At 30.8% G+C, this 17,410-nt stretch overlaps 1 protein-coding gene, 1 long non-coding RNA gene and 1 pseudogene across 2 annotated transcripts; all 3 read right to left on the bottom strand.

Moving 5' to 3' along the window:
• Positions 1 to 4,980: 4,980 nt before the first annotated feature.
• Positions 4,981 to 6,048, bottom strand: LOC107944403 (uncharacterized; annotated as a pseudogene).
• Positions 6,049 to 8,084: 2,036 nt separating this feature from the next.
• LOC107946895 (uncharacterized) lies at positions 8,085 to 11,533 on the bottom strand. The gene is made up of 5 exons (XM_016881386.2): positions 11,303 to 11,533; positions 9,682 to 10,531; positions 9,231 to 9,389; positions 8,667 to 8,921; positions 8,085 to 8,523 (listed from the first exon to the last, which is right to left on the bottom strand). Exons 2-5 carry the CDS (start codon positions 10,525 to 10,527, stop codon positions 8,386 to 8,388), a joined length of 1,398 nt encoding a protein of 465 aa, XP_016736875.2. The 5' UTR covers positions 10,528 to 10,531; positions 11,303 to 11,533; the 3' UTR covers positions 8,085 to 8,385.
• Positions 11,534 to 13,059: 1,526 nt separating this feature from the next.
• LOC107946894 (uncharacterized) lies at positions 13,060 to 14,633 on the bottom strand. The gene is made up of 2 exons (XR_001697024.2): positions 13,875 to 14,633; positions 13,060 to 13,578 (listed from the first exon to the last, which is right to left on the bottom strand). It is a non-coding gene; the product is annotated as an uncharacterized lncRNA (long non-coding RNA).
• Positions 14,634 to 17,410: the final 2,777 nt, after the last annotated feature.

Raw genomic sequence — 17,410 nt, 5'->3', positions numbered from 1 at the left:
ACTCATCCTGATATTGCGTACGCCGTAAACCGGATATATCAATTTATGCATAATACTACTAATGTTCACATGGCCGTTCTAAAACGCGTTTTGCAATACCTATGTGGCATTACTAATTTCGGGTTATTTTTTGGCCGTCTGCTCGGTTATCGTTAAGCGCTTATGCCGACGCCAACTGGGGGCTAGATTTTGATGACCATCGGTCCACTTCGGGTACTGTGTTTATTTTGGCTCCACTCCCGTATCTTAGAGGTCTAACAAACAACAAGTAGTCGCTCGCTGTATAGCTAAGGCAGAATATTGTAGTCTTGCTGCAGCCATTACTGAAGTTGTTTAGTTGCTTTCATTACTTCAAGAGCTACAAGTCAAGTCGGCTGATACTCCTACTGTTTGGTGTGATAGCTCCGGTGCAGTAGCTGTTGCGGCTAACCCTGTCTTACATTCTAAGTTCAAGCACATTGAGTTAGACCTGTTCTTTGTCCCGAGAAAGTAGCAGATGGGTCTATTGTAGTAGGTGAGGTTTCGGCTTGTGACCAAGTAGCTGATATACTTACCAAACCACTTTCAGTGACGTATTTTGCTCGATTTCAAACCCTTCTTCAGATATTACCCGCAGGAAAGCTGGGTGAATGTTAAGGATCATATAGTTAGCAGGTTGTTAGTCAGTTAAGCAAGTCAGTAAGTAGTTTTAAATTAGTTATTCAAAGTTTATATAGCCTATATAAACACATTACTGAAGAATAGAAAAGAGATCATGTAATTTATCATTCAGAAATTGAATCAGTTTTTCAGTTTGCAACCTATCTGCTTTCAGTTGTTTCTTTTCTTTAAATCAATTTTTCAGTATTCTTACCTATTTCTAACAGCATCAGATGATTGTTACATTAATTAAAACATCATTGGTTTAATCGAAGTTAACATCTGTAAATGAATATAATTTTGAATTAATGAAGTTGGATTAATGAATTTTCTTCATCAATATTTACTATTTGAGGGTTGGAAACTTACTTGAACAAAAGTGTACATTGGCTTGGGCAACTCGTCTGCGATCAAAATGTAAAACAGCCCCATGACACCAGTATTATGCCTGATTCTACTGTAATTGGACTCCAAAATCAAAGTCTCCCCTTTAGATATCTCCACAGTTCCGGGTTGAGGATAGCAGGTGGTCATCTCTACAATGTAACCAGCTTCGTTTCCTGGTTCTTCTCCTTCCTCATAAGTTGGCCATCCTGAAATTCACCAAAATCAAACAGAGACAGCTCGTCATCATCAGATCGCATGCATGTATACATATACATATACATATACATATACATTGTAATGACCCAAATTTTACGGTTATCGGGAAAGTAAATTTTTGGGTCTCCATTTCTAAAAAAAATAGATTCGTAAAATATTTATTAAAAATATTTACGAAGTCAGTTGAGTGGTTAATTAGACTTTAATTAAATAAATTTAGCTTTATTAAGAGTAATTAGTGGAAAGGATTAAATTGAATTAAGTGTGAAAGTTTAATTATAGAATAAAGAAAAGTGAAGGGACTAAATAGGAAATAAGCCAAAAAAGGGTGACAAATGTATGGTTAAAATAAGTTAAATGTGTACAAATATAAATGGTACACATGTATTATACATGTGTATTTACTTATTATATAAGTAAAATAATAATAATTAAAGTATATTATATTAATATCATTTTATATTAATTAATTAAATAAATAAAAGTTATGACAAGTGTAAGGTGAAAAATTAATACATGTGTATTAATAAATTTACACATGTATAAATAATAAATATTATAATAGTTTAATAATAAAATAAAGAAAATGAAATAAAAGAAATGAAAAAGAAAAACAAAGCAAACGAAACAGAAACAAATAAAAACAGGGGAGAAAGAAAGGAAAGAAAGAAAGAAAGAAAGGGAGAAAAGGAAAAATCAAGGTTTTGAAGCATTAAACTTTAATAGGTATGTCAATTTAGCCATTTTTACTTAATTTTGATGTTTTAAAAGCTTTAAAACAAAGTTTTGATGAAATTAAGTTGATATTTTGAAAGTTATTAGATTTATAAATATTGTTCATGTTGAGTAAAATGATGAATTAAAGGCTAAATTGATAGAAATTCAAGTTAGAAATGAAATAAGGATTGAATTGTAAAGTGATTCATAAGTTTTATGCTTTAAGGACTAAATTGAAAGAATTTCGAAATTATGGTTTTATGATGAAAAATTGATAATTATGTCTAAGTTTGGTTAAAAATTGAGTAGAAATAAAGTATGAATTAAGATAGAAAAGTAAGTGAATTTAGTTAGGATTAAATTGAAATTAAAAGTAGAAAATCAACATTTTGCACTAAGACTATTTTGGACAGCAGCAGTAGTCTAAGTTTGAAAAATCACCAAAAATTATAGAAATTGAATTAGATGATGAATAAAATATGGAATTAAAGCTTATTGAGTCTAATTTCTTATAAAAGAAATGGTTTAAGCAATTGAATTGTAAATTATGAGATATAATAAATTTTGTGAGACAATGTCAGAATGAATTCGGGTTTCCCTATTCTGACTTTGGAAAATCACCAAAAATTGGAGAAAAATAATTAATCTGTTTAGAATCCCTAATGAGTCTATTTTTAGGAGAAATCAACGAGAATATTATCCAAGTTCTGTACTGTGAGATAATTAATTTTTAGTGAAGAAGGGTCGAAACTGTCAGACCGCAGAATAGGGGTGAATTTAAAGAATAAAGTGTACTTAATGGCTAAACCAAAAAAAAAATTCTGAAAATTTTATGGTAAGAAGATTTGTGAGTCTAGTTTCAGGAAAAATTAGCGAATCTTAATTTAGAATTCTGTAACTCAAGATATAAATTAGTAATGTATTAATGATTATGAATTGTATTAATTTCGTAGTCAATATGGTACCGGAAATCTCGGCTAAGAAAGGACAAGATAAAGTCAACAGGAGTTAGCTCAAAAACTACGGTTTGTATTTCTATAATCCGAACTCAGTCATTATTTGTTATATTTATATACATATGACAACTGTTAGTGTTAGAATTATGATGTTTTACAATTGAAATGGATTGATTTTGATATGTGATAAATTTATCAAATTTATATTGATTGAAATCATTTTGATAAAATTTATATTGATTGAAATATATATTATATATATGATCTATGTAAAAATTTGAATATTGAATGAATGTTATATTGAAAAATTATATTGATTGGAGTATGAGGGAATTGATATGAATATATGAGATTTGTGATAATTGAATATTTGATATTGAAAAGTGAATTGAGTTGTATTGAATTATGAATTAATGTGAATAATTGAAATATATTTGTTGAATTGAATGAAAATGTATGAAATTATGAAAATGTGTGAATATATGTGATTATTAGAATGGTAAATTGATGAAAGATTTATTAAATTGAGAAAGTGAATCAAATACCCTATTAACAGTATCGGACCAGATTGGATACAAATGGCATGCCATTGGATTTGTGATGTGATGAGGAGATTTGTAGTTCGGCCAAGAAGATGTTTCTGTTATTATATACTTCGGTTTATCCGAAGAGTCATTTAATGCCTTATTGGTGTGTTTGGGAGGATATGATATACTGGTGTGTTATGGAGTATTTATAATATTCCGAGTGTGTTTGGGTTGGATATTCTAGTGTGTTTGGGAGGAATCCACGTATCTATCAGAGTCCGAGTCTTGTTAATAGGGGTAAATAAGTGAAAAGATAAATCGAGTGAATTTGATTGATTGAGCTATTGGAATGAAATGAGAAATTGAATTGAGAATTGAAATTGAGATATGAGATTGAAAACATGAACCAAAAGGTTCATGAAATGAGTGAAGTTCAAATGGATGATGATTGATGTTAGAATGAATTAAAATGATATGTTGTTAAGAAGTAAAGTGTGAATACAAATGAATTGTGAATATATAGTAAAGAATTTATACGGTAAGCAAATATGTTGTTGTGTTTGTTATATGGCTTGTATAGAATTTTTATGGTAAGTAAATGAAACTTATCTATAAAATAAATAAATGAATAGTTATATTTGTTATTGTGATTTTTAAGTTTAATTGTTATATTATCAAGTGTTCGGATTATAGAAATACCATTGAGTGTATACTCAGCGTACGGTTTGTTTCCGTGCGCAGGTTAAGTTAAGGCTAGACTGTTGAATCAGCATTCCAGGCCGATCCCGAATTCAATGAGGTAAAGTATGTTGAGTATTGATAATGGCATGTACCTAGGATGTTTAATGAGAGTCATTTAGGTTGTAAAAGTATTGATGAAATAAGTAAATTATGGTTGGCAACGGTATATAGTATGAATTTTGAAATTTATAAAAAAAATTCGTAGTGATTCTAAATTAGTTCCAAATTGAATTTACTGTTCATATTGGATCACGAGGGCCCATTAATGGGACGACATCTTAAAACTAGGGTGAGAGTGAATATTTATTTTAATTAATAACTAGAATTTAGCTGTACTGACTGGTAATGTCTTGTAACCCTGTTCCAGCGACGGTATAGGGTTAGGGGACGTTACATACATATACATATACATATACATATACATATACATATACATATATATATACATATACATATACATAATGGTATAAAAGTGTTGGCAAAAATAAGAGATTTCAATACCTCTCTATAGAGAGCAAAACGAGAATGTATTGTATCAAACTGTGATTCCAAGTTATCCCTATCCCTTTTCAATAGGAGAATGACAAATCAGATTTTTCTTTTGATTTTCAACTTTTTCCTATTGAAAAAAAATTCAAATTCAATTAAAAATACTAAAAATTTAGAGGAAAAATATGATTTATCATTATCCTATTAGAAAATAAAAAAATGACGTGTAATCATAATTTCATACAATCCTTTCCTGAGCAGAACCAGTGCCACCTGAATGTTAGTGTGCAACACCGTATATGAGATAACCATCAAATAGCATGTCAAGGCTTATCCTTTTGGTGTCGATGCATCTATCATTGCCCAATCCAGTGGCATCACAAGATTCAATATCATATTCAGTCTGCATCAAATGTATTTAATACTGATATTTCACAAGAAATTTTATTTGACAAAACAGAAATTGTGTTGCAGCACATAAACGAGACAGTTCATCTACTTTGCATTTGTGCTCTGCATTAATCCCAGTTGAACTAGGGGTCCTTTTCCAACTATCAGTAATATCAAATATATAAATTTTAACAGGCAATATGGACCTATCCATATCAATCCACTTCTCAGTGTATCTAAGGTAAAAGGTTCTTCTAACAGCCTCAAACCCATGTTTCACACTGTATTGTATACGATCGTAGCAACATAACAATCCTCCTTTATAGCATGGCCTCAAAGGTCTTTCATATTCATCGACCGTAACATTATACAGATCACAACGACATTCTGTACATCCCAACTTGTCTTTTGCACCCCTTGTATCAATTGCATGAACATTAAGCATCCTTTGCTCCTTAAACCCTGAAGGAAGCTCAGCAGGATTACCGACTTCTATTCCATATGGATCGGGAATATGAGTTGAAGTTTTTCATGTCTTTGACCTGAGGCCAAATAACTGACTAAGAATTCCATTCTGACAAATCCCACGGTTTCCTCCAGAAATATAGTTTGACCTGTTAAGCTTTTTAAGGTCATCCAACTTTGATATTTCCAGGCCTTTACGTACATAGTATCTATCAACAACCCAATGATGCAGGTACATCTCGTGCAGTGGAACAGGATTCCCGGCCTCATCAATCACTTCTGCATCGAAACTTTTCAAGGCAATATGACCTTGGAAAGTCGACATTGAAATAGAACTTATTTTCCACGGATCCTGGTCTGAGCACGAACTTGGGTGACGGGAAAACAGCAGTATGTATCTTATTTTCATTTCCCCCAAAAAGGCGTGTGAATATGGTAAACCTAACGTCACCAAAATCCCAACCAAAACTAACCATCCCAGATTATAATTTGCCATTTCCCTATCATTTCAACAACTTGAGTCAAACCACATAATCTCTTCAAACCTAACTATATATTTCACGTATTTGAACTAAAAAATGTATGTAATAAGACAAGAGTTAGTTCTATGGGGGAGGGGATTAATTATCAGCAACTTAATAAGAAGTTTAATTTCTGCTATTAATTTCTGTACTTTGCAAAAGTTATGAATTTAGTCATTGTACTTTAATTTGGTTGTTTTAATCCTTGTACTTTTCAAATTTTAAAATTTTAGTCCTAACCAAATAATAATTATGCTCCACTATTTTCAAAATCTGATGCGTCAAACATATGGCCATATGTGTAATGCTATATCAAATTGTTATTTTCAAAAATTACTAAATAAAAATTCAGTAAATGGATTAACGATTATTATTTATGTCTAAATTGAAATTTCAAAATTTTAAAAAAAATTCAAGGATTTAGAATGATCCAATTTGAGAATATGGACCAAATATACAATTGCATGCATAGTACAAGATCAATAATTGAATTAACGAAACGAATTTAATCTTTGTTGTTTGGGTTAAGACTAAAATTTTAAAATTCAAAAATATTAAATTTAACTAAATCAAATAATAAAAATACTAAAATTAATCAAATTAAAATATATGATTAAATCCATAATTTTTTTATAAAGTATAAGAATTAATAAAAGAAATTTAGAACTCCATATGATTGCCGGATGAATAAGGGTGTTCATTGTCTAAGTATAACCTGAGTTCGAGTCGCACGAATCGCGTTTATAGTTAATGTTTTACCCTGTTATCTTCAACTGTGGAGTAAGTGAGATTTGGGGAAGAAATAACTACCAACTCCATCGATGAAAGCAATCCAAATAAAAATAAAAGAGACAAGAAAACAAAAACCAAAGCGTACCAAAACGTTCTGAGCTCACTCCTACTCGCCCTTCAACCACTATTCCTCCCGCGCTCCTTTCGCTTCCCATGTATTACAAGGTTGTATATAAAAAAGGAAAGGTTCACGTTAAGGTTTTTTCTATAGTGTCACTCTCCATTTCATCTATTTATTTCCAATTTTGGATAAATTACTTAATTTTTTAAAGTTATTTCATACATTTTGTTTAATTTTTATATGTTAAATATAAATTTGATTTTAAATAAATTATATCTTTATTTTAAAATTTTATGAATTTTAATGTTATAATGTTAAAAAAATATATTAGAAAATATTTATTAAATTAAATTTATATTTTTCAAATATAATAAAATTTAATTATATTCATTGATTAAAGTAGAGTAAAAATAAATATAAAATTAAATATTAACAAATTTAACATTAGAGCAACTAACATTAATATAACCAATCTTAAATTAGTTAAATATTTTAAATTGTATTACTTTTCCAATTTATTAATGATTTTTTTAAAATTTTTATTAAAAATTTTAAACAAAAACTATTATTATAAAAGATATTATAAAACATAGCCTTTCTCGCGCCATTTTAGAAGTTAAAAGGAAAACAAGTTAAAAAAAACCACATTTATCAACTTGGATAAATTCTATTTTTTTATTTATAATTAATTTTAATTTTTTATAATTTAAAAATAAATATTTAATATAGTAAAGGAAACTTAAAATTCTATATGATGAATTGTTTTTTTTAAAATAATATATAAGAGTTATTCATTATATTTTATTCACTTGAAAATTTATTTTTTAAAATATTTATAAAAAAAAGATTTTTAAATAAATTTACCAAATAATGTCTAAGGAATAAAGTAAAACAAATTTTATCAAAATAAGTTTAAAACATGTGAAAATCGAAAATCAAAGGAATAATTTAAGAAAACTAAAAACACTCAACCAAAAGCTCAATCACCACCCCTGGTCCCCTACCGCCTTCACATCATAGAAAACTTTTAATATGCATTCAAAATTTCAAATTGAAAATTTTAAGTTGTATGTAAATAAATCTTTGAAAATAAATCAATTCTTTCTTTCAAATAACCCTTTTATTTTTTGTACACATTTATTTAATGAGATTAAAAGTATCATTTTAAATAAATAATTTAGACTTTCTTTCAACCATCTTATTCATATAATATTCCAAGAGAAATCCATGGCTGATAATAAGGCAGCAAAGGGCCCATTCCACACCAAAGAAAGAGAAGAGCCACTGCCAGATCTTGTTTTGGACCACTGAAACACCTTAACCATGATCTATATCTTTCAAAAGTATATACAAAAATGGCGTCTTCCATATGAACGTAACGTTCAAAAGTTACTAATATATATATGTTATACATATCACTATTTTGACAACAAAGTTGCTGGAACTCTAAGATGCAATACAGAGTAGAGCTCATAAGAGCACATTCACATCCCAATTGCTTCATAGCCATCTTCTCCCTCGCGTTTAAGTCGATAATGAACCGCAACAGCGATGACAGCTACCACACCGATCAAAGCTACCGCAGCCCAGAGGATTGTTACCACCATAATACTGTCCTGTGTCTGCATCAGATGATATTAAAACATCATTGGTTTAATCGAAATTAACATTAGTAAAAGAATATATTTGTGAATAATGAGTTACCATCTGGTTGGGTTAATGAATTTTCTTCATCAATTTTACTATTTGAGAGTCGGAAACTTACTTGAACAACAGTGTGCAAGGCCTGCATTGGCTTGGGCAACTTGTCTGCAACCAAAATGTAGAACAGCCCCATGACACCAGTATGATGCCTGATTCTACTGTAATTGGACTCCAAAATCAAAGTCTCCCCTTTAGATATCTCCACAGTTCCGGGTTTAGGATAGCAGGTAGTCATTCCTACAATATAACCAGCTTCGTTTCCAGGTTCTTCTCCTTCCCCATAAGTCGGTAATGAAGAACACATAAGTTGGCCATCCTGAAGTACAACACAGCTCATAATCGTCAACAGATAGTGAATATGCGTGTGTATATATATACACACTAAATTATGATACTTATACACACTAAATTATGATACATCCAAGGGATGAAAAATTTTACATAACAAATTTATAAAAATTAATATAAAAAGTGACATAAAAAGTAAATATTTTTTATTGAAATGATAAAATTGAGATAATAAAGATTAAAATGTTTTGAGTTTAAATCTCAAAATATTTAGAAAACATAAATACCCTTAAAACTATCTATAAAAGTGTAAAGTAGAAGTAAGGCATTTCAATACCTCTCTATACAGAGCGGAACCAGTGCCACCTGAATGTTGGTGTGCAACACCATATATGAGATAACCACCAAATGGCATGTCAAGGCTTATCCTTCTGGTGTCGATGCATCCATCATCGCCCATTCCGGTGGCATCGCAAGATTCAATATCATATTCAACCTGCATCCAAGATATTAAATGATGGCATTTCACAAAATATTCTATTTGACAAAAAACGATATTTTGTGTTTCAGCACAGTGGCGAAGCCGGTAAAAAGAGAAGGCAGTTAAATGAAAAATTTTCCCTTTAGTCCCTTTCAAAACACAAATCATTCAACTTTTTAGCTTTTGAATAAATGAACTTTTTTCATTTTTAATCCTTCAAATTTTTATAATTTTATGTCATTCTTACAAAATAAAATTATTGACTTTGCCTCTTATATACAGCACATAAACGAAATAGTTCATATACCTTGCACTCGTGCTCTGCTATAATCCCAGTTGAACTGCGGCTCCTTTTCCAACTATCGGTAATATCAAATATATAAATTTTAACAGGCAAGACGGACCTATCCATATCAACCCACTTCACAGTGTATCTAAGGTAAAGGGTTCTTCTAACAGCCTCGAACCCATGTTTTACCTTGCATTGTGTATGATCGTAACAACATAACAAACCTCCTTTATAGTCAGGTCTCAAAGGTCTTCCATATTCATCGACTGTAATATTATACAGATCACAACGACATTCCGTACATCCTAACTTGTCTTCAGCACCCCTTGTATCAATTGCATGAACATTAAGCATCCATTGCTCCTCAAATCCTGAAGGAATCTCAGCAGGATTACCGACTTCTATTCCATATGGATTGGGAACATGAGTTGAAGTTTTCCGTGTCTCAGACCCAAGGCCAAAGAACTGACCAAGATTCTGACATATCCCACTGTTTCTCCCAGAAATATAGTCCGACTCGTTAAACTTTCTAGGGTTATCAAACTCTGATATTTCCACACCTTTACGTACATAGTATCTAATAACAACCCAATGATGCAAATACGTCTCGTGCAGTGGAATAGGATTCCCGGCCTCGTCAATTACTTCTGCATCAAAACTTTTCACCGCAATATGACCTTTCGGAAAGTCGACGTTGTAATAGAACCTATTTTCCACAGATCCTGGTCCGAGCACGAACTTAGGTGATACAAAAACAGCAGTTTGTATCTTATTTTCATTTCCCCAAAAGGCATGTGAATATGGTAAACTCAGTGTCACTAAAATCCCAACCAAGATTAAACATCCTTGACTGTAACTTGCCATTTCCCTGTCATTTCGACAACTCGAGTCAAACCATATAATCTCTTCAAAGCTAACAGTATATTTCATGGATGAGAACTTCAAAGAATATAGAATAATAAAACAGCTCGTTTTATGGGGGTGGGACTAAATTATCAACAAAATAATAAGATTATATATGGACAATTCAAAAATGATTGAATATATAGTAACCAGTATGAGTAGCTTCTATTATGGTGCAACTGGGAAGCACAACTTCGAAAACATCAAAACTTCGCTAGTGAAACGTGATTTCCTTGTTTAATGAGAGGAGAAGAAAATGTTGATATAACATGTGGTGTCATGATTAGTTTCTTAAAAGAGCATAATAACCTTCTAGATAAGCACCGATGGAAGCAATGAGATTGACATAGATTATTATTGACTAGTGAGACGTTGTCCATAGACGTAGGTATTAGTGGCAATGTTAATACCAAGCCGTCTGACGAGATATTGATAACAAACATATTTAAACATGCGATATATGCTCAATAGTTGAAAATTTTAATTAATGTTTCGATTCTGTGTTTTAGACTCTTTCAGCTAAAAACAATATGTTCTTAAAAACTAACTCCTTGGTGCATATATGAATAACTAATCAATCTTTGATTTGAGAAAACAAACCCAGACTGGAAATTTTCAACTGAGATATTTTAGCAAATAAAAGAGTAAGTGCGAAACGCACTGTCCAAATTAAAACAAAGTTTAAAGCTTTCTAATCTTCAGAAAAGAAAACAATAGAAAAAAAACGAAAACGTACCTAAAGGTTCTGAGATTATTTGTTGTCGGCCTTTAACTCCAATTGCTCGCGCTACTCGCCTGAAACGCTCAACTCTGGCCTCCTGATTGGGCATAAATCTCACTTGCACACCTATATAGAAATAAAGTGGAGTTGGAAATACATGATCTATCTTGGTGACAAGGACAGAGAACACATAGGATATTGCCACGTGTTTTGGATCGATGAGAACAATGCATATGAACACGAAATCGCATGGGATTGGAAAGGAATTTCCGTCGCTAATAAAGAAGATGAAAAATGCAAACATAAGCCATGACGTCAATGGTTTGATTCAATGTTCCCATGGAGAAAGACGTAATAAAGTAATCCATGGACGGACAAATCCATAAATGAATAAAAAGTTCTGGAGAAATGTGTCGGCTTCCCCCTACAATTGTAAGTGTACAAAAGTGTCATTATCTCTATTGGATTCAACTCGTTGGTTATCAAACTCATTGGAAATTTGCAGGTAATTCGTTTTCTATGCACTGAATAGTTTTGGAATGTCTATTCGATTTACCAACACCTGTATGAAGTAAAGTTTAATTGAAATTGAAAGCAATTTTTATTTGAAAACGATTTCCCTTTCCCATGATCCAAAACCTTTGACTTTTCATCTCCTCCATATTTATTCATTTAAGTTAATATTTGTAATTAATAGATCTCACTAAATTCAGTATAATTTGAGCACTTTAATTATTTTTTTTTAATTTTAAGCATGTATATTTATGATCTTTTTAGATGGTTATGATAAAAAATTTATTATATTATAAATTTTAAAAAATTATATTATCAAAATTATTTATGTATATTTTATAAAGTTATAATAAAATTTTATATTTTTTAATTCTTAAATTTTTAAATTGTGCCTAAAAGTTTCGCAAATTATTAAACTATTTTACTAGTCTAATTTATAATTAATATTAAACAATTTTGCAAGATAAAAGTAGAAATATATGAAAATAAATGGAAGTTTTCATAAACACTTCAAAGTATTTGTTTTTATTATTATTATTTATAATGTTTTTCACACATAGTTTGTGCTATTTTTTTGTTTTTTTTCTTTTTTAGCTACATAATATAAAAATAAAAAAAATTTTAAAATAGTACGCTAATATCATTATTTACCAAAATAGTATGTCTGTAATAGTATCAAGGGGTAGAGGGCATGAATGAGTTGGCACAAATTTTTTTACCACAATCATTGAAACATCATTACAACATGATTTTTTTTTTAATATCTTTTAAGTTTTTTTTTTTAATATCTTTTAACGGTGGAGTATGTAGTGTGTGAGAGAGGCAGGGAGGGAGAGAGAGTCGTTACCAATATTTATTTTTGTATTTATATTTATTTTACCATTTGAGTTTTTTTTTTTTGTTTTGTATTTTTAAGATAACAAAGCCAACAAACAAATACATAATAATTACAAATAAAATTTTAAAAAGATCACATTTTTGGGCATAATAATAGTCTTTATACTAGTTAAGTAAATAGAAAAAAAAAACTCAAAACTTTCAACACATGAAACCATGTATTAAGTACATAAACAACAAAAAATTAATGTTAAAAAAACATAAATATATTTGTTTCCTTTCTTCAAACACCCTCTCTACAAAATAAACTATCAGCAAAAAAATAAACTAATGCTCTTTCTATTATTTGCATTTAAATTAAAAAATAAAAAAAATATTAAATGAAAACATAAATAGATGTTATCTTTCTTTCAAACACACCATTTCTACAAAATCAAAAATCCAATTAAATCAACACAACCATTTGTAAAATAAATAAATACAAAAATAAATATTGGTGTTGCCTCTCTCTCACCCTCCACTAATTAAACTGTATTTCTGCGCTAGAAAATACTAGTGCCACCTCTCTCACACCCTCCATCCTTAATTTTTTTTTAAAAACACGTCATTTTGTAATTATTTTCAATGATTGTGTCAGAAAAAAAAAATTAGGTGTCGCCTCCTCTATGCCCTCCACCCCTTAGAACTGTTGCAAATATACTGTACGGGCCCAATTTTGCCCGGCCCATTTAAACAAAAAACCAAAATAATAATAACAGTCCATTGCACTACAAGGCCCAAGCAAAATACGGCCCAAAACACAAAATAACTCAGAAACCCTAGCAGCTTAGGGTGCTGCACCTCCCATGTGCGCCCTCGGCATGCACGACGCCCAAGGGCCGACTTTTCCTTCGACCTTACACCAAAATGGCATACTTTCACCGCCGTTGACCCCCTTAGGACTGCAAAACAGAAGCAAAAGAGAGCAAAGCAGCAGAAGCAAAAGGAAACAGCAACAAACAGTAGATGAAATCTTTGTATTCGGCTATAAGAAGCCTCAAACGAAAAATATGTTTACAGACATTTACAAAAACGAAAATTAATCAAAAGGAATAGACGATTTTTTAAGTTGATCTTATTGTTTGCGTTTCAATTTCCAATCTTTATTTTCTTTTACCCCGTTTTGCTTTGTTCCTTTTTTTTTCTTTTTTACATATGAAATAATAATAAAAGAATAAAATAGTAATAAAAAACGCACCTTCGATCCACCATTTGGGTGCGCTCCGGCGTCTTCTCACCGATCTGAAGGTCGTCGAACCCCTAGGGGTTTGACCATTGGCCACGGTGGAGAGCGAAGAACCGAAGGGTCCCCCCCCCTTTTCTTGCGTTGCTACTGGTTATGGAGGTTCCACCTTTGAACCTACAGAAAAGAGGGCCGAGAGAGCCCGCCTCGCTTAGCACCGGCCGCCGTTCGTGGTATGGTCGTGGAGGGCCCCCCGATGAACCCATGGTCGGCCATGGGGGAGGTTAAGAGAAGAGGGGAGTGGGAGAAACAAACAGTTTTCTTTTTCTTTCTTAAATGGGGGCTGAAAGATTAAAAAAAAAGGGTTTTGGTTGTAAAAAAATGGTGATGAAACGTCACCGTTTCAAGGACTCCCCCCTACGCCCCAAAACGTCATCGTTTAGGGGGGAGACCCGCGAGCCCGACCCGTTTTGAAGGGGAACCCGCGTGTTTTTAAAGCCCAAATGGGATATTTTCGATTATAGTCCCTCCTTCTTTCTTGCGTCATTCTATTTAGTCATTTTCGCATTTTTCCCTGTTTATAATTTTGCCCTTTTATTGTATTTCATTTCCGCTTTGATCCTTGGCCTGGACAGATGAAACGCAGCGCTTGGATTTGGGATATTACCCCTTTTTGTCCTCGTGAATATAAGAATGTTTTGATTTAATCCCCGATGGCCTTCCTTTTTTATTTGCAATTGATACCTCATATTCTGATCTATTTTCAATCATGTCCTGAACCCTTTATTTCATTTATTTATTTGTTTATTTTAAAATGTTTTATTAATATGTTATTTTAAACTCCCTTTTTATTTACTTTAAAAATGATTTTATTGTTATTTATTTTAGGTTTTATATATATTATTTATTTTACACTTTTATGTATATATACCATCTATTCTAAATTTACTCATATGAATCCCTCTTTTAATTTGCTTCGTATAATATAGATTTTAAAACTCTTCTATATTGTTTATTTTAAACTCGCTTTACATATTATTCATTTTAAATCGTCTTATTATTTACTTTAAAATTTTATATACTATCAATTTCAAATTGTTACGTCTATTTTTTATATACACTAATTATTTCTTTGATGTCTTATATATTACCAATTTTAAAATTTCTTTTACACATACTCTATTTTAAATTGTTTTATACATTATTGATGTTAAACCATCTTATATATTTTAAGTTTTTATATGTTATTTTACTTTATATGTAAACGATTTTAAATTCTTTTATTATTTTTTATCATTATTTACCTTAAGATTTCGTATATATATTACTTATATTAAACTTTTTTACATACTTCTTATATATATTATGTATTTTTAAAATTATTTTTACATATTAATTATTTTAAAAAAAATTTACATATGATTTATTTTAAATCTTTGTGTATATCATCTGTTTTAAAGTTTTATATGTATTACTTGGTTTAAATTGTTTTACATGTTATTCACTTTAAAATTTCTTTTACATTATTTATTTTAAATTTCTTTTACATATTATTATTTTGAGCCTCCTAATATTTATTTTAAATTTCTTTATATATATTATTTTAAAATTGTCTTATTCTTATTTAGATTTGTCTTATACAACATATTTTAAACTCTCTTATTTGTTTTAAATTGTTTTATTATTGTTCATTTCAGGTTTTTTATATAGTATTTATTATATATATTACCTATTTTAATATTATATATATATCCTCTATTTTAAATTGTCGTACATATTGTCAATTTTAAATCTCCTTTTTCACATTATTTTAACCTCATTATCATTTTAAAATTGTTTTACATCTTATTCATTTTTATTTGCTTTACACCTTTTAAATTATTATTAAATTCATTCGTCTTTAACTGTTAATGTTAATATCTAAATGATGTACCTTGCGTAATTATTGCTATTATGTGAATTTTGATTTGTTTATTTCGCAAGTTTGCATTACTGTTATTCATTTGTATAATGTAGTATCCATGTGTATTTGTCTTATATTCATTACTATATTTTCACATCATCGCCCATGAATCAAGTCTCGTTACATTCATCCAACAAATTGTTTTAATCCAAATGAATAACGCACTTTATTAAACATTATACTCGTTATATTTCAAAAAGAAAATTTTCTAAATGAGGCAATGTTTTGCGTTTTGGAACATCGAGAAATTGTGCCCTAACTTACGGGGTTTCAATTTTCTCGTTAGTTCTAAATAGCCAAATATCCTTTTGAGTTTTAAAATACACGGATTTCCAATTCAAATTAAAGACAAACTTGCGCTCGGGAATTCATGATATCGTGTCCTAACTTACGGGATGTGATACTCCGATATCTCGAGACGAGGAAATCTTTAACGATCGTTTAAAGCTAATTCAAGTGTTTTTTAATCGATGTCAATAAAAAGGGATTGTATTTTAAATCCATTCCTGATTTTCAATTTTCGATATTAAAACATTAACTAATCAATTCGGTACCAATTTTTGGGCGTATCGAGGGTGCTAATCATTTCTCGCACGTAACCGACTCCCGAACTTGTTCTCTTGAGTTTCGTAGACCAAAAACACTGTTTTAATAAACTAGAACGTTTTATTAAAGCAAAGGTGGTCCGATCACACCTAATAAAGATCGGTGGCAACTCCCGCTTTAATTTTCATTTTCAAAAAAAGTCGATTCCTGTTTTTTTTGTTTTCAAAAAAATGGTTTCGACAGCTTGGTGACTCTACTGGAGACAACGAGAGAGTTGAGCCATAAATTTATTAATTTTTTGTCTTTTGTCGAAATTGAAAATTCGTTTTAAACTTACGATCCCTTCATTGCATTTCATCCGTTTTTCTTACGGTTTTCATCATTTTATTTCTATTTTCTTTATTACTTCGAGTTATTTTATGTATATATCCTCGCATGTTGCATTGCATGACTGTTGTGGTCACACCTTTTAAGTGGAAGTGAGAAACTACTCATTCGTGAGGTCTTCACCTCCGTATAGGATAGTGGATCGCTTTCGGGATACATCCGTACCTGCGTCTTTGTGAGATTTCCATCTCCGTATAGCAGTAGGGAAATGTATTACCCTGAATCGAACTCAGTCCATATGAGCCTATAATGGGTGAGGATGGAGGAATATGCTGGTTCAGGTACCTTTACTTTAGAACCGAACCACATATAATGAGCCCTAAGAGCCTGCCCTAGGTAGAAACACACCAAACCCTAGTGGTTACCCGATTAGGTGCTTGATTATTTTCTGTTTGCTTTGAGTTCTATTCTTTGTTTTAATACTGACTTGTTATGTTTTGCTGTTATTGCATGGAATCACATTGTAAAAAGGTGTTGATTCACGTTCGGTTGCTAACTAGAAAAACTTAGCATGGAAAAAGAATTTCTTGATAGAGTGGAGGATAATGCGGCCGTCTGAGTGTGGTCCGAGAGAACGTAACAAGAGAAAGGAGATAGTTTGACCAGAGGATATGAATCAGAGTTGTGGGATTTCACCAGCATCAGTGTGACTCAG

The sequence above is a fragment of the Gossypium hirsutum genome, chromosome A12 (genome assembly GCF_007990345.1).
Source record: "Gossypium hirsutum isolate 1008001.06 chromosome A12, Gossypium_hirsutum_v2.1, whole genome shotgun sequence".
In the NCBI taxonomy this organism is placed as follows: domain Eukaryota; kingdom Viridiplantae; phylum Streptophyta; class Magnoliopsida; order Malvales; family Malvaceae; genus Gossypium; species Gossypium hirsutum.
This window is presented reverse-complemented; position numbering and strand designations above follow the sequence as displayed.

Bases quoted from the DNA above. Each gene is read 5' to 3' on its own strand.
- LOC107946895 (XM_016881386.2), bottom strand. From the start codon at position 10,527: ATGGCAAGTTACAGTCAAGGATGTTTAATCTTGGTTGGGATTTTAGTG. The intron at 9,390-9,681 runs GTATATGAACTA...TCTTGGATGCAG, and splicing joins TAGCAGAGCACGAGTGCAAG to GTTGAATATGATATTGAATC. The intron at 8,922-9,230 runs GTATTGAAATGC...GTTGTACTTCAG, and splicing joins GTTCCGCTCTGTATAGAGAG to GATGGCCAACTTATGTGTTC.